Here is a 27376-nt window from a genome sequence, read left to right as displayed (position 1 = left end):
CATCTTCAAGCGTGTTACTAATAGACAATGCTTCGTAGTATAACGTTCAAAGTAAGAAATGTCCGAATATGAGTTCATGGAATTAAATCATGAAGGAATGGTTAACTCGAAGAAATGTCCCTTTCGCTGAAAAAATTTATTTAAGCCCGAATTATACGGTTTAATAATACCCGAAAAGCTAATTTACATTCGTCACCTCCACATCATCCAGATATAAATCTGATCTGTTTTAAACAACTGTGAAACATTTTGTTACATACCGAAAAGTAGACTTCAATTTGAAAACTGTTTGAAAGCTACTCGGGGAATTTTTTCATGTGATGAATGTGCATCAAGATGTTAGCATGTTCAAGAAATCGTGTAGGTTTTTATAGAGAAAGAGTCTTTACTGGATGCAACAACTGAAAACAACGAATGTGACATTCCTAGCGATACCATTTATGGATAAAACCTTATATTATTGCACCTTTGCACACTATATTCTATTGTACTAGCTTTATTTATTAGAAATTTGGAGTTATTAGTGAAATTGCTTGTACAATTCCTATTAACTTTCGTCGTGGAATAGTATTCAGAGACAACACTACACAATTTTTTGATGCAGACTCGATAGTTATTTTCTAGTAACTCCCTTTGTAAATATTACTAAAATTGATTTAAAAAAAACAGTCGTTACACGTCGCTAACATGGCAATGAGTTTTAGTACATAGCAAACGCAGATGGCATATATTTCCATGTAACGAACACAGCGAACATGCCTATTCTACCGCTCCTTGGGCTCGTAGCATAAAACATACAAGTCTCACACCTTACGGCAGCCACCTTGTACAAAAGCTGTTGGCAAACTTTCATCGACGTCCTCTCGAACGAACTGAATGAAATTAAAAAAGACAGTAAGGCCCCTCGTTTTCTAAATATATTCCTCTGAAACGCAGCAAGAGCGTGAGCGGAGCAAAGACTTTCCCTGACAGGAACGGAAATCAACAACGCAGCATCAGCTGTCAAATTAGAAAGTTAATGTAGCTTGGTAGGGGGTGGATTGCAGTATCTTCCGGATTGCGTCATCGATAAGCTCCGAAACACGGCAGGATAATTTAGTTGTATTTTTTTCTATAATAAATGAGAAGAATCAGGCGTAACTATTGACACAAATTATCATCCACTATAACGTCCATGAAAATTGTATTGAAGATCTATTTAAATATATCGAAATGAGCCATATGTGTCAAACGAAAGGTTAAAGACAATATCTCCTCAAAAACTGTTTGTTATTATTTATTTGTAAATGTACAAACCAACATGTATTGCTGTAACTGTCGAAGCTATAACTAGCAGAGCACGTGTAATCGGCTTTAGAAATATTTACCGATGTTTCGAAAACAGTATTTAGAAAGAATTGTCAGTTAGGCCAGGAAATATAGAGTTGGACGCGACTTTTTGTTTCGGCAAGCTGAATTTATCACTATATAGATGCTAAATATTATGTACAATAATATATTAGTTTCCACAGTCATAAAAATTGGAGGAAGATTGTTTACAGGGTGATTAATCGTATAATTTTTACATAAATTAAGGTTTTTCGCTTATAACCTTTTTCGGTTCATTTCCACGAGAAGAAAGTAAATTACTTTTTTTTCGCCTTCAAAAGACCTACAAAACTAGCCCCCGAGCGTCAAAAAATATTGATTAGATCAAAAATTATAAACAGAAGAAGTTTATTTATGACTTTTGAATAAAACATTTATAAACTGCGTTATTATTACCAGAACGTTTTGGCATCAAATCCTCTCATTCCTTATCACTGTCTAATAACTCTCACGAAATCTGGAATCGGTAAGTTGAATTGTTTACAAGTTATGGCCTTATAAACAGATTAACTAATTATTAGTCTGGACGATCCCGAGCATCTTCGCACTGATTTTTTTCATGGTAGATTTCATAATGATACATTGAAATCTATAATTTTTTTTAATTTCAAATTTGCAACCTGGAAAGTTTTTTTATTTTTTAGCCTTAGTTGCAAAATGAAATAAAACAAATTTTATACCTCCTTCACATATGAGTCCAGGTTCTTTTACCGCCAAATTTTCTGCAACTGTATACGATACACGCTTGTTATATAATTATATATTATTACATATTTGGAAAACTTATGAAAAGATCTTTAGGTTAAAAAAAATCGTCAAGATTCGTTAAAAAACAACGGAGTTACAGACTGTCAAATATATTATTTTCAAGCGAATTTCGCTTTTTTAACAGCAGGACTATGAATATTGTCGTCATTTTCTTCGGATTCGGTGTCGTTCGCTTCCCCCACCCTTCCAAAACGTTCTGGTAATAATAACGCAGTTTATAAATGTTTCATTCAAATGTCATAAATAAACTTCTTCTGTTTATAACTTTTGATCTAATTAATATTTTCTGACGCTCGGAGGCTAGTTTTGTAGGTCTTTTGAAGACGAAAAAAAGTACGTTACTATTTTCTCGTGGAAATGAACGAAAAAAGTTATAAGTGAAAAACGTGAATTTACCCCCATTTTTATGACTGAGAAACTAATATGTTATTGTACATAATATTTAGCATCTATAGTGATAAATTCAGCTTGCCGAAACAAAAAGTTGAGAAATAGTAATTTCCCAGCTCTTTTTCCTGGCCTAAATAATACAATATTGTAAACATAAGTATATGAAATCTGGGAATGTTGTGCATATATTAATACTGTAATAATATGTTAATTAAAATATATCAATACTGTAATAAGTATAAATAAAACCAATACAAACAACTGTTTGTTGTACTACTGTTATGATAATTCTTAATTTTTAAAAAATCCGCCACTGCTGTCATATTTTAATTCTATTTTTGAACAAACTAAAAAGTTATTGAAAAATTGAAGTATTGAGCAAGAAGTCCAAACAATTTCAGTTCATAGGCAAAACCGAAGACTGGAAAGTTTTACAGCATTCAGAAGTGACTTCTGGTAATCTTAAAATATTTTTTATTTTTTGTATAAAAATATCTTACGATTCTGATATGAATTTTTAACTTTTGTTGTTTTGTTTTATTACAATTTTTCATTCCTATAGAAATTATTAAATTATTTAGGTACTTATTTTAATTTAATTTTTTTATTTTAATACTGTGTAACTAATAGAGACGAACGGTCCACCCCTAAAAAGATGCTTAGAAAATCAAGGTCACCGACCATGAGTAGAGGCCAGGATGAAACCTTTTGTAATCGATGCATTGAGTTATTGCGAACAAAAAACCTAAGTAACATCTTTGTGTCCGAGTGGCAGGTAATTTGTTATTAACAAAAAAATTGCAAAATAAAAATATTGCAAAAAAACGCTCTGCAAACAATTTTCTATGGTAAATTGGGTAAAAATAAACACTTTTTGTCTCTTGACATTTTTTCGTAGAACGCTTCCTTTTCGAGCTAGGGGCGATTTAAGGTCGAAAAATGGCTAAAAGTTGCCAACTTTAAAAATTCATATCTCAGCTCCTACCAAAGCTTTCGGAACGTTCAAAAGCGCAAAATGATCCTCGAGACTTATACTTTAATGTAGTATTTTTTTTAAACCAGCCCCTTTTTTTTAACCCGTTAAATTTGCAGCTGAATTTCGGCCGCTAGTGCCCACGCGCCACCCCTACGTATCGCTATATATAGATATAGCGCTGTCGTGCATATAATCGAATAAACGCTATTCATTCATTACTTGTTACAATTTTTACTATTTAGTATTTCTAACACTCATACATATTTTCAAATTCATCAAATATTGTATATCATATAATTATTTATAAGATTAATAATATGAATATCATATTTAAATGGAAAATAATATGTATTACGTTACAAATATATTGATTTATATTTATAACTGTATCTTCATTAATGTAGCTTCAATAATAATAACTATATATAACTATATTTATATCAAAAAATTATTTAGAACTAGAATATAAAATGTTATAAAAGGATACGCATAGATAGTCAACCAAAATATTAACTAACCGAGTTTTCGCGAACGTGCGCTTATGCGAATTACTTGTTATAACTTGTTTAAACAAGCGCAATGGATTAGACTGCAGTGATCGGGTGTCGCATGGATCATTAGTTTATTGTCTGGCATCAGGCAATAACAGTGAACATTTGACAAAGAATGTATAAAAAATAAATAATACATTTTCTACAATATTCATGTGTGCTGTCATAGTGCAACAATCCTTTATTAGTCTGTAAACAATCATGCAACGTATGTGAATATTCAATGTTGTATAAAACTGCAGGTAAGTTTTCGAAAAATATTCTTGTGCTATTCGTTATTTAATACAATATTTATTATTCCCAATAGCTAGTATGTACATGATAGTATAGTAAATATCGAATCATCATGATACCAATACCATCATCAATACCTCCGGCAGAGCCTGTATTGTTACAACATGTTATGCGTGTTAAATGGCAAATCAATGAATGGTCTCAAGCAAGATCTGCAAGCATAACATCCTTCGACCCAACACAATATGGCTGGATATTAAAAAATAATGTATTGTGCTACAATTATTTTGAAGGAGATACGGCCATGGAAATGTTACAAAAATTCATATGTTCCTGCAGTGGAAAGTTACCCTGCAGCGATGAAGACATTTGTTCTTGCTTATCACAAGGCTTCAAATGTTGCGATCTTTGCAATTGCTCTATAAAATGTCAAAATGCAGAAATACAAACTGATGATACTGATTCGGAGACTGAAAATTGATTTTTTATTAAATAGTTAAGTTTATATTTAAATGTAAATATATTTTTTTGTATTAATAAATACCTTTGATATATGCATTTTTTGCAATGTTTAATTAATTTATTTTCCATTTAAATATGATATTCATATTATAAATCTTATAAATAATTATATGATATACAATATTTGATTAATTTGAAAATATGTATGAGTGTTAGTAATACTAAATAGTAAAAATTGTAACAAGTAATGAATGAATAGCGTTTATTCGATTATATGCACGACAGCGCCTATATCTACGAGTATGTATAGCGATAGGTAGGGGTGGCGCGTGGGGTGGGCATTAGCGACCGAAATTCAACTGCAAATTTAACGGATTAAAAAAAGGGGGCGGGTTTTAAAAAAATACTACATTAAAGTATAAGTCTCGAGGATCATTTTACGCTTTTGAATGTTCCGAAAGCTTTGGTAGGAGCTGAGATATGAATTTGAGCCATTTTTCGACCTTAAATCGCCCCTAGCTCGAAAAGGAAGCGTTCTACGAAAAAATGTCAAGAGACAAAAAGTGTTTATTTTTACCCAATTTATCAATTTAGGAAATTGTTTGCAGAGCGTTTTTTTGCAATATTTTTATTTTGCAATTTTTTTGTTAATAACAAATTACCTGCCACTCGGACACAAAGATGTTACTTAGGTTTTTTGTTCACAATAACTCAATGCATCGTTTACAAAAGGTTTCATCCTGGCCTCTCCTCGTGGTCGATGACCTTGATTTTCTAAGCATCTTTTTAGGGGTGGACCGTTCGTCTATAATAAGATACACATTTGAGAAAATTTGATATCAAATTTGAATTTTTTTCAAAAAGTGCAGTGCATGACTACAAAAATGAAAAATAAACAACTTTATCTCTAGCACTTTTCAAAATTTTTAAAAATAACACCATTTTTGACAAATTGATAACGTTGTTGTCCATTTACACCAACTACTTTATTGCGACACTGTATATTTCTATCCGAAAGTCACTTCTGACTTCGATTTCGCCTAAAAAGTTTACCACTTCAGCGATTCGCACATTCCTCCAAATAATTAGGGCCCGAGGAACATGATCTTCTTGAACGCTTTCCTGAACTCGGGGTTGAAGATTGTGTAGATGACGGGGTTGACGAAGCTGTTCATGTAGCCCAGCCAGGTGGTGAGCAGGAAGGCGGCCACGCCCGGTTGGCAGGGCAGGTTCAGCTTGCTGCACATGGCGTCCAGGATGTTGCACGTGAAGAAGGGCACCCAGCATATCAGAAAGACGCCTGGAACAAAGGGCTGCGTGAGATCCGGGAGGCTTTGAATTTCTGCATGTATGAGTACTACACTGAGAAAACTAGTTTCGTTAGAAGAGTCCCCTAAATTCACTTTTTGATACAGACTAAATGAATACAAGCCGCGGCAAGTAATTTTGACAGTTTTATTTCCTTTGAGTTGGTAATTAAGTTTGGTCAAATTAAAATTACTAAAATAATAAGACCAAAGTTACATTAAAACACAATATTCTGTTTTACCAGCTAGTAATTGTGTAATTTGTCCCTATATTTCATTCAACCAATCAATAATCACATTATCTTAAGTGTGGACGCAACATTCTGTTATTGTTCATTGCTAATGAATCGTTATATTGACATTTGTGTATTTTTCAGTAGTGTCGTCGTCCGTGTCTGGTATTGCTTGAATTTCGTTTTTTGCTAATTACTGGTAACTTGTACGAGAAATAAAATTTTGAGGTTAATAATATACTTTTTTCATAGCGTATTATGTCTTTTACTCCAGAATAATATGCTTTTTTTGTACCGGCTCATTTTCAAAATGGAACTTGAAATGAAGATGGGTCATGGACATATTCTTTGCAATCCTGCATTTAACAATTTATGACGGAATTTCCGGATGCCAACATTGACTATGACACTATCTTAAGTTGAAAATGTGTTATTATCAAAAGATTTGAAACCAAACAATGCTTTTGCAAATGAAAATCTAAGGGCAGACCAACTGTACCCAAAAAAATAAATCAAAATCTTACAAATCTATTATCTCTTGTCAGTCTTATAAAAGTTTTCTACTCAAACAGGTCATATTCTCAAATTCACTGTAGTTGTATTAGAATAGAATAGGAATATATATAATATAATATAATGTAATGTAATGTAATGTAATATAATATAATATAATATAATATAATAATATTATTATTAAAATCGAAACGCATGTGGACGACAGACGAAATAATTTCAGCCGTTACTGACGCTTGAATACANTGGCGTGGAGCAGAATGAGCCGCATGGCCGTTCAGGGGGATAAATAATAAATTATTGTTGGCGAAATAGGTTTTGTGTTTTAATAATAAATGCCGCGGTGAAAAAGTAATGAAGCTGAATTAAATTCAGGAGCAAATATTAACACTGTTACTTTGAAGGCAAAGCGCGCGATCTGCATAATTTGTAAAGGTTATTTTTTTCTCCCTGACTTTTCTACTGGGATCGCGAAAACAACGCCAACTTTCTTTCCTTCATCTTTATTTTACAACAGTGAAATATATTTTAAAATATTCACCCACATTATCTGGAAGAGATCAATATGAAGTGCATCTCGATTATACAAATCTACACAAACTGATGGATATTTTTTATAATATGTATACAGGGTGTCCCGTTCATGTTTCAAAAAAACTTGTGTGTAAGTTCCTCTTGGGAAAATAATAGGGGTAGTTCATATAAAGTTTTTTTCTTAGACGCCCTGTTTTCGAAATACAGTGTGTTGAAGTTGTTACTTTCCAAATGGTTTCCCTTAATTATCTTTAAAACGGCTAAAGATAAAAATGTCAAAATTTGTACACGAGCAAACATCAACTGTGCATTAAGAATAATGGGCAAACGGTTTCTTTCTGAAAAGCAGTGTCGCCGATACAGGTAATTGAAGGGGTACTATCGAAGAAAAAATATGTTAAAAGTCAAAATTTATTACATTTCTAAACGGTTCTGTAAACTCTAAAGGATACTACAGAAAAAAGGTATACTTGTCGAAATTCGGTAGCATATACCATTTTCGAGAAAAATGAAGTTGGTTTTTTTTGCTCGCATAAAGCGGCACAAGTACATTAACAATATATTAAATTGAGAAAGGACCTTACCATTGAATGAGCTGAAGACATTTAACTACCAATAGTATTTGCATTTAAGACTATAATTTTAATTTCTTACGTATCACATGAAACAGTTAAATAGTAAAACATTTTATTGACTAAAAAAATAAAATAAAATAATAATAATATCAAATAAAAACTTGCACACAAGTTTTTTTGAAACATGAACGGGACACCCTGTATATAATGTCTCGAAAAAGTTATTGAAAACAATTTACAAGTTATCTAGTTGTTTTCTTTTTTCCATTTGGGATTTTTTCAAGGTAAGGTATTATATTCGTTGCAGTATGAACTAATTAGTTAAAATATTGTGAAAAGATTTGGATGAAACGTAAAATGAAAGTAAAGAATTACTTAATAATAATAAATGTACTTTTCTATAAGATAGACGCAACTTCTGCAATAACAACTCAGGTACGTATACGTATCACTTTTGATGTACTATACAGAATTCGAAACATGTCTGATATAGGAAAGACAGTCCAATTTCGGTGTTAACTTAACCGGGAAATGATATTTGAAATTCCCAGTACACATACGTGTTTGTGAAGTAAAATAATAAGATATAAATTAGATTAAATTTACTGATAACGTTTACGTATGATGGCATATCCTTTTTTTGTAAAATTTTTGATTATGCACGATTTCTCGGGATAATTTTAAAGAAGAAAAAAATTAGGAGAGAAAATATTTAAAACGTTTGTTTAAATTTTGTAACAAAAGCCGGGACACGTGGTAATTTATTTGTTAGTTCCCGGAATGGAGGGGCCAACTCAGATCGTTAAATATTTCAGTCAACAATAATTATCGAAAGTTAAGGGCTCTCAAGTAAATTTAGCAATATTTTTTTAATAAGTTCACTTAGACCGTCGGGGCCATGTGACAGTCATCTGTTGCGTCCGGGAGGCACCAGCCTATGCTGGGACATAATAAAGAGAAAAATCTATATTTTTAACAACGCGCGAAACCACGAGAAGAGCGTGGAGGTTCCAAAGTAGAATTAAATCAAGTTGTTAAATTGATAGTAATTGGAAAATAAAATAATAGATCAAATAGCTGTTTTTTTGGCGGATTTTCCAAGCTATAAGGATATATTAAATGAGATCGACTAATCCGTCCCGTATCGCTACACGGACTCACTAGAGGAAGGCTAGGGTTACTTGTATGTAAGTTTAGTTTCGAAATTATTTTGACAATTGTAAAATCAGTCAATTAGATAACTATTAACATGACAAAGCGTCCCGATATTTAGAGTTCCCGCCAGTAAGATAAGAACAGAAACGTCTGGAACCAAGAAATGGGCGTGTCGAAGCGAATTGTCGAATTCAGGAGAAATATCCGAAAAAAGGGCAGTTCTTCCTTGGGTTTCACATTGAGTAGTCTACTTAATTTTAGAGTCTCGAGTTAATTTAATAATGGATAGTCATTCCAAATTTTGCTATGGATCGCGCATTCCTTGAATCTCGGTACGCTGTCGCGTGTAAATAAATGAATTCATAATGTTGTTCGAGCCCGTTGTGTCGTTAGTTTGTTTTGTTTTTATTGTTATTAAAACCCTTCCTGGAAAGTTTTGGTGTTTCTTTTTGTTCTTCCTACCTCAATGTCACCCTGTACAGCCAGTCACTGGATTACATTCTACGTAAGCAATGGATGGTAAGTGCTTGAAATTCATTCTCTGAACATACAACATTTCTAAGTTCCCACGTATTAATTAAAATGTAATGATAATTATAAACTCCCTTTCGAGGACTAAATAGTAAACTCTTTTGAAATCCAGACTCGTTATGATACTGGTCATAATGATAGATAGATAAATAAAGAAATAACCCCTCAGGTTACAATTTGAAAGATTGTTTATATTATTTTTCTTTTGAATCCTGAGCGAATACGGTTTACTTCTGCCGAAGGTTTCTTATAGAATATGAACCAGATATGATTAAAAAACATAATTTATAGAAAATGCGTCTTAGGAAATAGGTACACTTTTTAATTTCTCCATCTATAACTCCTATCTCAAAACCCATAACAATTACTCCGCACAATTCACAAAATTTATGTCTCGCTCGTAAACCCCAGGAATTAAAACAATGCCGAGCTGTTCTGACGCAATTTCGAAGTAATTCGTTTTTAGAGCGAATTTAATGGAGGATTTTTTTACGACTGCCCCCATTATCTCCCTAAACATCAGCGTATCTCGGTCCGCCCTCAGACATAACGGTCTGGCACTGCTAATTAATGTGGAATTATGGCTGCTTGGTGGGAACAACGCCTTGAGTGTTGTAGCTTTTCTCTTATTGCCTCTAAGTATCACGGCTTTAAAAAAAATCTTGAATTACGCGAAATTTAGATGAAAGTACAACAACGAAGTTGTAAATTGATAGAGATCAGTCTCCTATAGAGGGGAGAGGGGTTGTGAAGACTGAGTTCCATGGAGGTTCCCTCGAGCCAAAAGTTGCAATTACCAAATACGTCTTAGTATAATGTTGATTTTTTTCAATATATAGTGATGGCAGGCCCTTGTCTACAATACTTAAACCAGTAAGTATGATAAAAACAGAAATATTTTTACAATTCATTGTTAAAGAAAGCAATAAACATCTTCGCTCAACTCCGATGATGCCGCATTTTATATTTAGTCTCAAGCGTAGTCTTATTGGTTATGGTTATTGGTAGTTGTTATTGGTCACCAAACTCGTCATGTCCATGAGATGGGCAGCTCAAGAAGAGAGCCAGTAGTGACCTTAATTTTTTTAATAGCTAGAAATTTCCTAGTGGGTTTTATAATGCAAATTGTGAAATTTTATGACTTTAAAAAAAATAACTGGCTGTTTTCCGAAAAGAATCTTTTAAACAATTTTCCAGAAACAGATTCTACTGCATTGATTTACCATATTTTCTTCTATAAAAAATTTAATACATTCTGAAATTCCTTATTTTGTACAAAGGTACAAAATTTCCAGATATAGTAAATTCCCCCTTTCTCTAGTTTCATAAATTTGGAGTATTTTACCCCAGAACTTGGGAATAATTTTCAAAATCTGGCATGACTATGATAAAGGATAGTTGAGGTTTATACGCCCCACCACTAGAGTAGCAAGAGCAACATTCATAATTATCTTTGCTTATTACATGGTTTTTATCCATCTTTTTTTTTTCTTTTCATAATAGACATTGTAGTCAAGCGATTGGCGGCACTCACGATTCATGATTCCAGTAAATATTTATGAAACGAGACAATGCCGAAAAGCATTAGAAAATTAGTCAAAAAGTTGTCATTCTAAAAATATAATTTGAAAAATATTGCATGTATCAAGCACGTCAAATGCTTAGACGAAGGCACTTGCACAATAAACTTCAAAGAATTATTTCGCGTACAGCTTGACACAAAATAAGTTGGACTGGACACGACAATGGAAAGATCCAGGTAGTCGCTATTCCAAATCACTGCGCCTAAATCTTATTCCTTCTATTCCGTACTTTCTCAATCTCACGTAGCTCTTCTGAGTCAGAAACACAAACTTATATTTGTGTCAGTCTGTACATAAATAGTTATTTGCTCCTTTAATGTAAAAATACTTACCGAGCACAATGGCCAGCGTCTTCGTCGCTTTCCTCTCTTTCTTCGCCGAAGATTTTTCCCGTTTCTTTCTGCTCGCTTTATTGACCTTGTATATGGTAAACCGCGCTGCGGCAGTCGCTTTCCTCTCCTTCTTCGACCCCGTGGACGCCGCCACTGCCATCCCCGAATTTATTGTTGCTACAGTCCTGTCGACAAGGATAAGGTAGTCAGTTTCAAAAGCACTCAACAAATTTAGGAAAATGGTGGAAAAGAAGTGTATGTCATAATAGTGAGTGTATCAAGTACCAAAAATGGACCTGAATAGCAAAAGTGTACATGTACAAGTGTACTACTGCACTAAAAGAGAAGTTTCAAAGGTACTCACACTTTGATACAAGATAATAGAAAAGAAATAAAATAAAATCGTAATAATAAAATTGTATTATGGTACTAAAAGTGTACCAGGGTAGTAAAAGTGCACTAGAGTAAACCAAGTGTTTCATAGAACTAAAAGACATACGCAATTTGACAAAATATAATAGAAAACATAAAATAATAACAAAATGGTGTCTACTATGGTGTTAAAGGTTCATCAGGAACCTAAAAGTGCATTAGAGGAACCAAAGTGTAAAAATAACACGAATAAATTTAATTTAATTTAATTTTTTTCGGTTTTCTGCTGCGTTTACTTTTTGGATATTATATTGCTGTTTAAAAAGAAGGGTAAACGTATTGTGGGTTTTAGTTGTTGTATTGCAATTTCAATCATTTTAAAAAAAAGACCCATTTCCCGACCTACCAGACGTATTATTTTAGTAGTCTGGACTGGAATTTTTGCGCCTCAGACAAAACGTGAGCCCGTCTGGGTAAAATCCATTTAAAAGACCTGTTCCGTAGACGCAGATGGAAACTCAGAACACACGTGAGGGTGTAAGTAACCCGTTATTTTTTATTTTATTCAAATGTAGAGCCCTCCCGACAGCCAGTATATTCGACTCTCCCTCTTTTTTTTACTGTCGCGGTTATGTTGTCGCCCAGTTTTATTTGCAGCACCTCTTTTATTCGTCTAGAAATGTCTCTACTCGAGTTTCATTTTCACCGTATTAGGAAAAAACGTATTAGAGTTATGTAGTAAAAGTAAATGATGTAGAACTGAAATACATTTCAATAAAACTAGTTTTTTGGTTCATAAAATATAAAAGTGAGATGAGGTGACCTTCATGTTGCGAATATCCGTACTGCTATCATGTAAATAGGGGTAAAAAGATCACTGAACTAGGTCCGTTAAAAAACTAACCGTATTTTTTAAATTCCTCGCTAATGGAGACATTTAATATAATCTCCTCTGAAACCACATGTTCTTGGATTGTTGATATCACATTTAGTTTTCGTGATATTGTTATTTGAGGCAATGTGATTTTCTGGAGCAACGATGTAACGTAAAATTTTGCATGAAACGGGGGAAATTTTTAAGGAAACGTTCCAACTTTTGAAACAAGCTTACGGAGATGATGCTCTGTGTCGTACGCAATGTTATGAATGGTTTTTACGATTTAAAAGTGGTCGTCAGTCAACCGAAGATGGTCCTCGACCAGGCAGGCCTTCGACTTCGAACTGATGACCACGTTCAGAATATCAAAGAACTGGTGCTTGTAAATCGTCGATTGACTGTCGGAGAAATTGTAGAAGAGGTTAGAAACTCAATCGCGTTATGCCATGACATTTTGACTGAAAAATTGAACACACATCGAGTTGCAGCAAAATTTGATTGTCGTTTAAAGATCGACAACCCTGGGGACTGAAACCAAAGATGTCATACTGGTTGTATACATCGATAGTAAGACCTAGGAAGGATTCTCTATGGCGCTGTGGTATGGTGGCAAAAAACACAACAGACCACAGCGAGGGAAAAACTGAATAGAATTCAGAGATTGGCCTGTATAGGTATAACGGGGGCGATGGCATCGACCCCGACAGCTGCACTAGAAGTCATGCTAAATCTGCCACCGCTGCATATAGTGGTGGAAAGAGAAGCGCGGCTAGCAGCATATCGACTCAGGAATAACAATGACTGGAGGGGTGGTTCCCACTCCAGGATCATAGACACATCTATGTCGGAACCAACTCTTGGGATGGTATCCGACAAGATGGTTCCAAGGTTTCACTTCCACAAGCCATTTGAGACTCGAATAGAGGATCAAAGCAAGTGGGAGGAAAGGTTTAATACCCTGGAAAGGTGGAGCCTAGTATGGTTTACAGATGGCTCCAAAATGACCAGAGGGACGGGTGCAGGAATATATGGACTCAGACCCAGATGGAGTGCAAGCTACAGTCTGGGGGAGTTCCCTACTGTATTCCAAGCAGAAATCTTCGCGATAATGGCGTGTCTGGCAGAGAATGTACGTAGAGGTTATAGACGTAAACTCATATATATATTCTCTGATAGTCAAGCTGCAATTAAAGCTTTAGCCGCACACAAGGTAAGTTCAAAACTGGTGTGGGACTGTTTACAAATGCTGACTGAACTGGCCACCAACAATACAGTCAGACTGTGTTGGGTGCCAGGGCACAAAGGCATTTGTGGAAATGAGAAAGCGGATGAACTTGCTAGGAAGGGATCCGAGACAGTGTTCATTGGCCCGGAGCCCTTCTGTGGCACATCTCCCAGTGTGGTCAGGCGGGCTCTGGGCAAATGGACAGAGACAGAACATAGGAAATACTGGACTTCAAGGCCAGGACATAGCCATTCTAAGGAGCTTATGGAGTATCCTTCGAAGGGAAGAGCGAATGAGCTACTGAGCTTGAATAGAATCCGGCTCAGGAGAGTGACAGGACTCATAACGGGACACTGTCACTTTAGGAAACATCTACATAAGCTAAAGCTTGTAGACAGTCCGGTCTGCCGAGAATGTGAATCGGCGGATGAAACTTCTCTACATATCCTGGGCGAGTGCCCGGGATTTGCACGTAGCAGAATGACGCTCCTTGGGGGACCCTATTTGGAACTCAAGAAACTGAGAGAAGTGTCAGCAAGGAAGCCTTTGGATTTTGTAAAAAGGACAAATCTACTTGCTGAATAGGACTAGTAGTGGGACACACAATAGACCTAACTAGGCCGCAGTGCTATGGGACTTATTAGGACCAACCACTAGGAGAAGAAGAAGATCGACAACAGAGAAAAGTCACGTAGACCTTCGTCAGCAACTTCTTGAACAATCCAATGATAATGAAACATTCATACAAAGGATCATAAGGAGAGACGAAAAAAGGTTTATGGCTACGACACTGATATCATGCCAATCATCACAATGGATTGGCGAAGAATCTCCACGCGCCAAGAAAGCACATCAGTCTCGAACCAATGTCAAAGAGATGCTCACTGTTTTTTCATGACTTTAATGGAATTGCGCATTTGGAATTTCTCATGGTGAAAGAATGTACCGTGTGTTACTATCAAGGCGTTTTACAACGGTTACATGATAAAATCCAAAAAATGCCACGAGTTGTGGTGAGACAACTCATGGTTCTTGCCCCATGACAACGCGACCGCGCACTCAGCTTTGTCAATTTGTTTGTTTTGTGTCAAAAATCAGATTACTGTCCTATCTCACCCGCCTTACTCGCCAGACCTGGCTCTTTGAGATTTATTCTTATTTCCGAAATTAAAAGCGTTGCTGAAAAGACGCCGTTTTCATATATTGATGACATCAAAGCAAATTCATTTAAGACTTTAAAAGGCCATTTCAAATGAAGCTATCCAGGACTGCTTTGCGAAATGGAGACACCGCTGGGAAAAGTGTGTGAATAGGGGAGAGGTGACTTTGAAGGACACTGCGACCAATAAAGTAAATATAAAATTAATAACAAAGTTTAAAAAAATAAAGTTTGGTTATTTTCTGAATAGACGTCGTACTTATCAATACGTATAAAGATATTCGAACATTTCACGACATAACCTCAGAAGCGTATAAATGTTTCCTCTTCTACTATTATTATGGAAACAGTAAGTATACGTCCCCAGTTTTTTAACCTTTAATTACTTGAACAGTAAGTAGCTTAACACAACCAGACCTTTTTAAGCACTTTAACATGTATTAAATTCTTTCTCTTTTCTATCTTTTGCAAGTAATTTTTTTTGTAGCGTATTATGGATTAGGGGGTTTGCCCTTTACTACATTACCCGAGGGTTTCAATTCCAGAATAATTAAACAAAGAATAATTCAGTTCTTTTTTTGATATTTCCATTGCAAATGGAATTACCTTTACCGCTCGGTGCCGGATTTGTTTTTTTTTACAAAAGACGGATAGAATCCCAAGCGAAATGTTGTTAGGTTTAAAAAGAAAAAACTAACCAACACAACTTAAAGAGAATATTAAATTTCGTGGAAGAAACTGGTTCTTGGTGTGGGGGAACAATCAGAGATTATTGAACATGTCGATTTACGAGAATTAAACTTTTTTTAAATATTGCGTTACTACGTATTACGACTCATATACATCGTAATATATAATTGTGTTTATATTTTTTCATTTAGAGCAATCTAAGCCATTTGAATTTTTTTATTTTTTGTAAATTTTCCTTTGACTGCTGAATTATTTTGTTATTTATTTAACTGTTAGTAATTTCCAACGGCAATATTTTTTAGACGCTTACAAAAAACACATCCCAGTGACGCTTCTGTGTCTATTCACGCATCTCCTTCCAGGATTCACCGTCCCCTCTACATATATCTTACTCAGAACTCCATTTTTCCAGATGGAGCCGTCCGATATCCGCAACGCACTCGTAGCGTGTAACGAAAAGCGCGATAAGGCAACTTTGCAAAACCAAACAAAACAACCAGTCAAAGAACAATATTTATAGAATATCCTACCTAAGCTCGGTATCTAAGGTCGCTCCGTTTCTTTTAGCAGGATTCCTGCTTCGCCTCGGGCTCTCGGGCACCCTGATATCCTGCTGGCTGTGGACGTACCCCGAGTCATTGTTGCCGTTGGGGTCGCCCATCGGAGCAGGTGAGGCCAGGCTGGCTACCACCGTTGATATGCTGAAAAGAGAAATGCGATTTGCAGATTTCCTATTGTGTAAATCTAGATCTTTTCAATTTTAATATTTGTTTTGTGTTTACTGGATTCGATTTATTTTCGGAATTTCTATTAGACAATGCTTAGGATATAGTAGAATTTTCAGAAACAAGGCTAGCCTTGTTTCTCAAAGTGCTACTGTTCAATAAACATTTCGTTTGAAATATAATTTCTTCAAAAAACTTAAAAAGAGAACACATATTAAATTTCGAAACAACAAAATGGTCGCCGGCATGATCTAAACAACAAAATGGTCGCCGGCATGATCTAGCAGCTTTTTTCATCAATACGGAAAAGTAATTTAGAATTTTCGTATCCGAAAAATGAAGGGGCCAATTCGAGCAATAGTTCGAACAAAACATTCCCCTCATTTTACTGTGATAAATTTAAAACTCATTATTCAAGCAAACGACATATGTTAACGTGGGACAATCTGTATACAAAGTACACACAGAACTGGCAATATACCCCGGTGTACTGTACTAAGCCGATAAGGAGGAGCACTACATCGTCCTTAATAACTGCTCAACAGGCCATGTTACATTACGTCAAGCATCTAATGATATTCGGCTTAATAACACTTAGCCTGCAAAGTGCAGCTTCATTTCGTGGAAGAGGATGTTAAGCTTAATGTAATGTGATATGAATCGCTGGATTATACCTATACTACGGTGGGCTACGTAGGTATGTGTGTCAAGAGACAGCTAATTTTTGCTTCGAGGCGTCCCTTTGCGCATTTTTTGATTTTTAATAAAAAAAATTAATTGATATATTGATTAGACAAGATTTTCTAGATAGAGAAAAAGACCTAAATCGTAAAAACTGATATTTTATTTCATTTTATGTATTACTATATTCTATTATATTTTGTATGGACATATTTTGTAAAATGACGAATTATGATTCTGTCCTTAAGTTTTAATTTTTTTATTTATATGTTTTAAATATCCCAATTTCTTTAATTGCGGTTTTCGTTAAAAAACGATTTTTTTTCGTATTTCTTTTAGGCAGACACCCCTCTTGAAGGGACACTTTCAGTCGGCCCCGTTGGTGTCCGCCCAAGGGAGATTTCACTGTACATATTTTTAAAATATCACTGATCACATATAGCGCTAGCTGTGTTTGCTTTGCTCACTATTGATATTTGAAATAGCCACGGTTATTTAGTAGAGACATCGAAGCAGATTTGTTTTTCAGATGCATGTTTAAAACGTCGCTATTGAGGGCCTTCTTATTATGTTATAAGTTCTCCTCAATTTCATCCTGTCTGAGTTACAATGATATCAGATCAATAATACTTTTGATATTGTCAACGTTTTTTGTCAATTATTTTTCTAAATCATTTTTACCTTGTCATACTTGATCCTCTACTGGATCTAATACTCTTTATAAATTAATGGCTACTGAATACGATATGCAAATAAGGAAAATAAAGGCACGTAATTTTTTTAACAAAATTATTAATTTTTACATTATTCGTACTTGTCCCCTTCAAAGTACTCCCCTTTCCTATTCACACACATTTTCCAGCGGTATTTCCATTTCGCAAAACAGTCCTGGATAGCTTAATTTGAAATGGCCTTTAAAGTGTGTGACGAATTTACTTTGACATCATCAATAGTCTGAAAACGGTGTCTTTTATTTTGGAAATAAGAAAAAATCGCTAGGGGCCAGGTCTGGCGAATAAGGAGGATAAAGAACAACCTTAATATGATGTTTGGCACAAACATCATATGCACACTCGTGCGTGTGCATTGTCGTGGTTCAAGAACCGTGAGTTGTTAGAGTTAGAGGTCCTTTACCAATCTATTGTGGTGCTTGAGCTTTTGTCTCAATGTCGTAGCCCGTTATGATTTATCGTCATTGTATTGTTCAAGGAGTTGCCGATAAACGTTCACACGATTTTCTTTCTGTTGATCGGTCATCAAACGAGGAACAAATGCTGCAACTCGATGTATGTTCAATGTTTCAGTCAAAATTTCATGGCATGACCCAATTGAGATGCGGACATTTTGCGATTTTTCTATTATTATTTTATTCCACCATTCTAAATGTTTTTCAAGCTCCAAACTATAAAACTCGTGTGCTCGGAAACATCGTGTTATATCCGGAGAAACACAGAACACTTTCATCTAATCTCCCAACGCTTGCGAAGATGATTTTAACAAAAATGTCTCGGTAAAAAGTCTCTCTACTCTACCCACGTCTATTAACTTTAACAACCACCGCAAACGACACCACTACATAAAGCTTTTAGTGAAACAATTATTTTTTTGCGGCTTAATTAGCTTGTTGCAGTCGTCGTTATCCTGAAAGCACACTATTACGGAAATTGCCTAGTGCCGCACTTAGAATTTTAATATACAATCAGGTTAGCCGCGACCGTCTGCCCGCCTGAGGCTGATTATGCATACATTTTTTATATTATGGAAATTATTTTCTTTAATGTAGACGAAATCCTCTATTTTGCATAGTTTAATGAGAATTGTTGTGTGTATTACCAGATTTTATCTCACGTTTTTTATTCGCCTCGAATTGTTTGCGATTGTTTTTTCGATTGTTGATGCTTTGTTTGAAAATACATACGTACGTAAATTATTAAGGACTATATATTTTCTGTAAATATTTGCATATAAAGTATCTACAGTAAATTCAAAAAGTTCGATATCTTTTGAAACAATAGTGAATAAAAAATACAGTTGCTTTTGTGTAGGCTGTGAAGGATAAGGTCGGTGGATGTCTCAAGGCAGCAGTTTTAGGGCACAAATTCAAAGTAAAAACAATTTCCTAAAAATAGCACCTAGGTAAATAAGAAATTAGAACTTACTTCTGAAAACTTAAAAAGTTTAAAAGCGTATTTTGTTATAACTTTTGTTTTGTCAGTTTAAACTTAGCATACACGAAAAAAATCCTGATCTCGGGCCAAACCAAAATATATGTGTATTATAAACAAATGTATTTGATATCTACGCTATTTCGTGATCATAATATATAGCGTGTCTCCAGGTGGGCGAAACTGCTTTTGCAAGAGACAAATATATTGGTGACGAACAACATATTAAGAAAAGCTTCTCTGCTTGAAAAATTGAATATGTGTGGAAAATATTAAGGTTCCATACTATTATGTCAAAGTACTCCAAGACTGCATAAAAATTCTTCAAGTTCACTGTCAAATACATTTAAAATAGTCTGAAGCACCGTCAAACTATTTAAAAAATTGCAGAATATATTAAAATAGTATTAGAAATGCATAGGAAACTTTTAAAAACTTTGCAACCCCTCAAAAAACAATTAAAAACGTGGATATACTGCGAAAAATCCAAAATACTTCAAGAATTAAAAAAAAACTGTAAAATATTAGAAGATTCAAATATTGCACGAATACTCTTTTTATTCCGAGAAACCTTCCTTAATAACTAGATATCGAAAACGGTAGTAATCTATATTATGCCAATTTGTGCTATTACGCGTTGTATTGGCAGAAATAAGCTAAATCTGTGGTCAAGCTGTGTGCCGCTCTATGCCATACACTTGACCAATGAAATGCACGGCTACTGCCCTCAGCAAAAAACTTAGATTCTGAAGCCGACAGGGCAGGCATTAGGGTGTCGCTAGATACGTATTTAGGCTTACTGGATTTTACAGATTTGCAGATGTTTCACAAACAAGAAGAGCTGAATCCCAGTATGTTATTTTTCAATACTTTTTGTCTTCATTTTTCTACACTGTAAGAAAAATTGGACTTATTTTCACTCAATTTGACTCAACAATGTATCAATTTCTGTCCACACACGAATGAGTGAAATTTTTCGCTATTAGTATTAGTACAACTAAAATTTTATTAGTGAAACTATTACTTTTAGCTCAAATATTATCAAAAATGTGTAAAATTATCAAAATGCCCAATATTAACTGAAAATCTACTCAATAATTTCATTCAATGGATTTACTCAGTACCTTTTTGCTTTCACTCAGACTCAGACTTTTACAGTGTACTCTGTAGTAGTGTTCCCGGCTAGGTAAAACAACTATTCGTTTTACTTAGCCGGAGCCACATTGTAGATGATATATATTTTTGCAGCTAGATAGTAGTGTGTGAAAGTATATAATCTGTGTAACCTTAACATTAGAGAATACTGGAAGTAATCAGTTCACATTCAAATATTCCATGAATACTCTCTTAACGGTGAATAAATAACAACTAATTTTGCTTTTATTTACCCCAAAAGGAAAATAGAAAATACCTAGGCACGATTAGTTCTTTCTGCTTTCGTGTGACTACTTTAATACCTTATACTTTATTCAACAACTTTTTTTTCTATTTTAATATAAAGGCAGTTCATTATGCCATTATATATTTCGCACGCACCAATTGTGTTTATTTATGTTAGAATTATTCAAATTTGTAGCAATAATTGACTCAGGCGATATAGTTTCCTTGAGCTTTTTACTATTTTTATTGTAATTGTATTTGGCACGAAAGTATATACAGAGTGGTCACTATGCTGCTTTATATCTACTTCACAGGATTTACTGAATTTCTATAGAAATATTTAAAAGGACTAATGTAAGCTTTGCTTGGTACAAAAACTTTTTCAGCATCCTTATAAGTGATCAAGGTAACAATTCATTAATAAAGTATTTCCAGTGAATGTATATTGCAAGCATGAGAATTTGTGTAGGTTAGATTATTAGAAAAATTCATTGTTAATAAGTTCTAATAAAAACTAGTCAAAAATTAAAGTAGGTATAGGAAATTGTTTACATCTACTATATCTCAAGACACCAAGACCAGATTAGAAAACATGTTGAAAATGAAGAGTAGTATGGTTCAATATATAAAGACTAAAACCAACAAAAACATTCAGATCAACGTTTTCCTATATTTCTGACAAAAGTTTTAGATATTTAAGAAGACAATTACGTGAATGTATATGGGATAGATATTTATATATTGTTTCCATCTTGAATATAAAAAACTACGTCGTACGTCTGAAGGATTCTAGAATAGAAAGTTCATGTACAGGGTCATTTTATATTTATTTATATAATAATCTAACCCCGTATCATATTCTTTTTATGGAATACGCTGTATATTTGTCGTTTTTGGGATCATTTCAACTTTTCTAAATATAGTGATATATAAATGTCATATATTTGCTTTTACACTTTGCACAATATTTTGGTTTTTCCGATCCTTCACAGTGGATGTCAAGATTGCAATGGCATCAGAGCATATCGTTTCTTTTCCACCACTGAAGACGGTAAATAGTTCTTTAAATATTTTATTAAGGAAAATAACTACTATAAAAGGTGTTTTAACCCTGTTCTGTTCTAGACAAAGAACATTTTTTAAATAATCTCTTCTTGTAGACGGGCATTTCTATGATCCACAAGAAGTCCTAATATATCGTCCCTATTATCACGTAGAAGCGTATGTGTATTTCCATTTCTTGGACTATACGCCCTTACGTGATAAGAGGAACGATATGTGTTACGGTTTCTTAAGTTTTTTTTAGTTTTCCACTGAATATCCCCTCTATTCTTCTTTTTTTTTCATTCGCTCCCTTTCCCATACATTCCGAGAGCTCCATTGTTCGACAAGGACGTCTTCGAATCTATCGAGCCACGCGTTCCGATATAAAATCTTCGCTAATAAATTAAGTGCAGAAGAATGAAAACAATCTCGGGTGAGTCGTATTCGAGTTGCTTAATATCCCTTCTTGTATTTTGATTATCCATATTTGGACAAATATACAGGGTATCCCATTTAAAAATGTTTGTATCTTGCAATAGTTAATTGTTTTTTATATATTTCTTTCAAATCGCAAGAAAATTTCCTCAAAACTTTGGTTTATATCAATTTTTTTCTATATAGAAAGGTAACAAAGATAAGGTAAGCAGAATGTCATGAGAATGACCCTGCACAATTCCACCTTATCTTTAAATGAATTTTCCGCTTCTGACATTGCTGAATGTTTTTGTATACACTCTTTACTTAAAAAAGGTGACTGTGTGGTTATAATGTTAACAGGCAGTTTTTTGGGTTATATATCTACAGGGTATTCACTTACACCTTGTCGTACATAGGCTCAGACCGCTGAATTCTGAAAAAAACATTAATAAAATTGTAACTGCTTTATCAAGGCGTGTGGTAAAATTAAACAGAATGTTTTACAAGAATAAGGGTCCCAATTAGTTTTATTTTATAAAATATTCTAATAATAGTATCTATAATAACAAACTAAATATTTCGTCTGTTTTAACAGAAACAATTTTGGTTTGTCTAGATTAAATTTCAAATTCAAATTCAAATTTCAAAATACTTAACCCCAAATTTTTTTTTATTACAAATCTAAGATCGCACACTTGTCAACGACCAACACGTAAAAATAGCCTATATTTTGTTCTGAGTATTAATTTTTATTAATTCCATTCGCAATGAGACCACCTGAAGAAGCAATTCTAAGTAAAATGTGGAAATAATAAAATCTAACTATTAGAAATCATGTCTGTGAGGTTAGATATCCTTTGCATGCCTGGAGTTTTAGTATTAAAGCACATTTTGCAGAAACAAATTTTCTTGATCTATTTATAATAAAATAAAGAATACCAATCGATAAATTTGTTATCCTTCTAATGCACTGTAACTCATTTCAAAACAGTAACTTAAATCCATAATCGAATCTATGGAAGAATAAAAGAAATCGCAAACAGTATGGCGTATATCAAACTAACATCATTATTCAACAAGATGTTGCTCATTACTATTCCAATCTCGTTTTCTACTGAGGTGAATGTCTCCTGTAGATTGCATTAGAGGTAAGAAAAACAGTAAAAATACAATTTTCTCAATTCTGTGTCTGGTATCTGTTTTTGTCTCGCAGAGGATGTATCTCGGTCGCATCGAACAAATATCTACGATTCGGTTAGCAATTTTCCTATTATATTATTTTAATTGTAATGTAATTGTAATGCAATTTTTACGAAAATATTCAGTGTACAAAATCATTGACGGTACACAATGTGTCTACAATGACACAAACATGGTTAACTATTTCGCTTAATAACGTTCGCTAAACAAAAATTGTGAACATACTTAAATAATTTATAATTTATTGAAATGAGAAAATTAATGACATGACCAAGTGCTACGGACAGGTGAGTATTATTGTAGCCGTACTGGCATTTTAAATAGGTAGGTATCATACTACTATTTGAAAACTAATTCGCCACTAAGGTATACGTACTGCAAACTAAATAATTAATTAAACATAATACTAAAAACTCATTCAATTAAAAATACTAAATTGTAATAACCTAACATTCAAAAATTATTATTATACATTTGTTTTTATTAACAATTAAATAATACTTGTTAACATTTAAAATTTAAAGAAATATATTATTTATTCATGTATCTATTAAAAACGCAATAAAAACTAGGTTAGTGACCAAATAATACGGTAGGTCAAGATTTGGGTATGACACTAATTCTATTTGTTCTATTTGACTCATTTCTTCTACTGCAACTTCTTCCAACATTTGCCACATTTTATAACTTAACATAATCATTATTAGGAGTCTCCCGTATAATATCTTCAGTTTCAAGCAAGACCGTAGCTATACCTGTATTCCTTTTTATTAATTGTGGATATAATCAAAGGCTGTGGAAATATACAGGGTGTTCATGAACTTATGTCAAATATTTTTGCTACATGTCCGCTTTGTCAAAATGAGCTAAATACACGGATTTGTGTTCAGTAAATTGTAATTTTAAAATCTGACCTACCGCAACATTGCAAGGAGACAACTTTTGAGAACTGCTGATTTCCACAGAAGATGTTCGATGTACCCACCATTTGCTTGCACACAAGCTTCAGCGCGACGTATCCAACTCGCTCGCACGCGTTGCTATATGGCCACGTCCTCTCGAATTGTATTAAAAGCTTCGGCAATACGATGTCGCAGTTGGTCGATGTCACGAACTTTCGTGGAATACACAACACTTTTCACAAATCCCCACAAAACTAGGCTGCCGCGGCTTAGTCTTGGGGTCCTCTTGCATGTTCCTGAACGCAAAAACCTCGACGTAGTTGAAAATCCTCAGGAGTAAGCGCTTGAACACGTTGAATATAAAATGGGTACAACTGATCTTCTCGTAATGTCCGCCACACAACAGGATGCGAAATATTTACTTGCTGTGCGATATTTCTGGTGCTACGATGCGGATCTTCTTCGACGAGGTCTAAAATCATCTCCTCGACATTTAAGATTCTTAGTGGTCGCCCTGGGTCACCGTCGTGACCTCGATACGGTTGTACTTCACCGGTGTCCAAATATCTTTGCGGTACAGCACAAATGTTCGCGGTGCGGGGGCACGTCGTACAGGATATTTTGCACGGTACACTTGACAAGCTCTGTGGGCATTTTCGTTTGCTTCGCCATAAATTATGAGCATATCATAATATTTGCGATTGCTAAATAAATGCGCCATGTTCAAAAGAAAACTTGGAAATACGGCTATTAAATGTACTCTCGAAAAACAGCACAGCAATCACTACAACAATGTATTACAAATTGACTTTCGAATACAGTCCGGCTTCATAAGAAACCTACAATCTCGTAAAAAGTATTACAGAATCTTTTGTAAGTATTCGCCGTGATAAATAAATACATGTATTTCAGCAGTTCCAAAACAGTTTTAAACACATTTTTAATTAGTTTTTTTCTTTATGACCTTAAACTTTCGATACAAATTTGTGACATCAGTTAACTCAGTTTTTGCTGCTTTTTCACCATTTTAAATTTTTGGCAAGTTCATTAACACTCTGTATACAGTATATCGTGTAGATACTATTAGTTTTTAGAAAGAAGATTAAATGCATTAAAATCTAATACTATTCATGTGAAATTCAAATTATGCTAACATTGTTCTAGAACATTCTCAACGAACATAGATAACACTATTCTCGCAGTTAATATAAACAAAGCGCAGGCGCTTTAATGCTGCGCCATCTACCGTTTCTCGACCCGCCATCTATTGACAGCAACATTATTCACGTGTTTCTTTCAATATTCCTTAACCATGGATGAAAACTACACCACTTAGTAAATTCCATGCGTCGTTATTTTTATTTGAGGGCCCATGAAGCAGACATAACCTTATCTACCCCTCCGAACTCCGATCTATGGCAGTCGGTAATGGCCTAACATTAAATTTAATAGAGGCGCACTACCCCTAACTGCATTCGAACAACTATCGCGGCAGTGTTTATTGCACAAACGCGACCGCCTGCGGATTGAGAAGCGTTTCCCGGACAAAATCCTTAATTGAATCGTTGAGCACATAGACACAAACGAATTACGTTTCGCGTCGCCGTCGGTCCCGATAACGAATTGATTTCAATCAGCGGCTGTCCGGTTTGCGCACTATTTTTCAGCGCCATCGGAAAGCATGAACATACGTTTCCATCGCTGAAATCAAAAATAATTGACGGAAGTTACACGGTAAATTTCACTTTTTGCCTGACGATGAATATTTCTTCCATCGTTTTGCCCCTGACAATGTGGATGTGTTTGAGTGTACAGTATAATGTGATCCCGATTAATGTAATAGCTACACAGAGCGCTATATTAACTATATTCGAGGTGTCACCATTATTTTAGGTAGACTTAGAGAACGTAGTGTTTTGTGTTGTGTATAAAACAATTGTAGCTGGGGAGTACCGCAAACACAATATCATAAACAAAATCGTTGTAAAATATTATAGTTTCCGAGAAAAAAATTATTGAAGCTGTAGTATTTACAACCCTTACATCGCTGGGTTACTGTAGTCTCTAGTGTCATTCGCGTTGTGCGCTGTTGCAACTCTCTCTCTCTCTCTCTCTACGTGGCCTCCGGCGATTCCGAATACAGAAATCCTATATTGGTATTAACGTTTTTGCGATAGTGTTTACATTAGTTTTTCAAGTGTCAAAAATGGCTTACGTGTATAGCAACACGAAATTGATGAATATCGTGAAGCAAGACAACATTTGTGTTATGGTGAAACAAGACAATATTTGTGTTAGTTCGTAGAAACAGGATAAGACGGGCTCAAATGTGTTTACAAATTGGTGGACAAAATTTTAAACAGTTGTAACATCAGGTCTGTCAAATTATTTTATTAATTATAACCACTAATTAATTTTATTAATTAATAATAGTAATAGCGGCAAAGGCAGTTGAATTTGCTGACATAAAATAGGTGTTATAAAATAGTATTTATTTCTTTCCTTGGGAAAGAAATTCTTTCAAGTTTTTGTCCGTTCATATTTTATTACATTTTGCCGCCGTGCTGGTCGCCGACTGCGAGCAAGGTCAGGTGTAACAGTGGATCAATTTCCAGTACCGTGCAGAAATGTATTTTTAAATTATTTTCGAACAGCCCTTTTTGATTTTTTTTACAAAATTGTATTTGTAAGAGTACAATAAAAAAAATCGAATAAGTTCTGAATCACCCTGTATATAGCAGAATAGCACCCTGTGGTCGTAACATTGGCTATATTTTTATTTTCAACAGATAGAACAGTAAATTACATAAAAATAAAATCAACTAGTAGTTTAAGTAAAAATATCAAATATAAGAATAATGAGAAAATATAAAAAAGAAACCCAGGTCAACGTATTATAAATTTGAGATATGTTAGCTATTACAAAAGTCTCTGTGTTCAGAAACTATGTAATTGATAGTGCCATGGTTAATATGACATAAGTGAGATATTTAATTAAATAATTTACATATATTAAAAACTGGAGAA

At 34.3% G+C, this 27376-nt stretch overlaps 1 protein-coding gene across 1 annotated transcript in view; it reads right to left on the bottom strand.

The window, feature by feature from the left end:
* Positions 1–5834: 5834 nt before the first annotated feature.
* The window catches only part of LOC108903219 (dopamine D2-like receptor), a 47668-nt gene continuing 26126 nt past the window's right edge, over positions 5835–27376 (bottom strand). Inside the window, 4 exon segments of the mRNA XM_023457327.1 lie at positions 5835–6049; positions 11513–11697; positions 16366–16536; positions 22648–22673. Coding sequence (XP_023313095.1) covers positions 5835–6049; positions 11513–11697; positions 16366–16536; positions 22648–22673 — 597 coding nt within the window.

Source organism: Anoplophora glabripennis, unplaced genomic scaffold (assembly GCF_000390285.2).
Source record: "Anoplophora glabripennis isolate ALB-LARVAE unplaced genomic scaffold, Agla_2.0 scaffold40, whole genome shotgun sequence".
Lineage (NCBI taxonomy): Eukaryota > Metazoa > Arthropoda > Insecta > Coleoptera > Cerambycidae > Anoplophora > Anoplophora glabripennis.
This window is presented reverse-complemented; position numbering and strand designations above follow the sequence as displayed.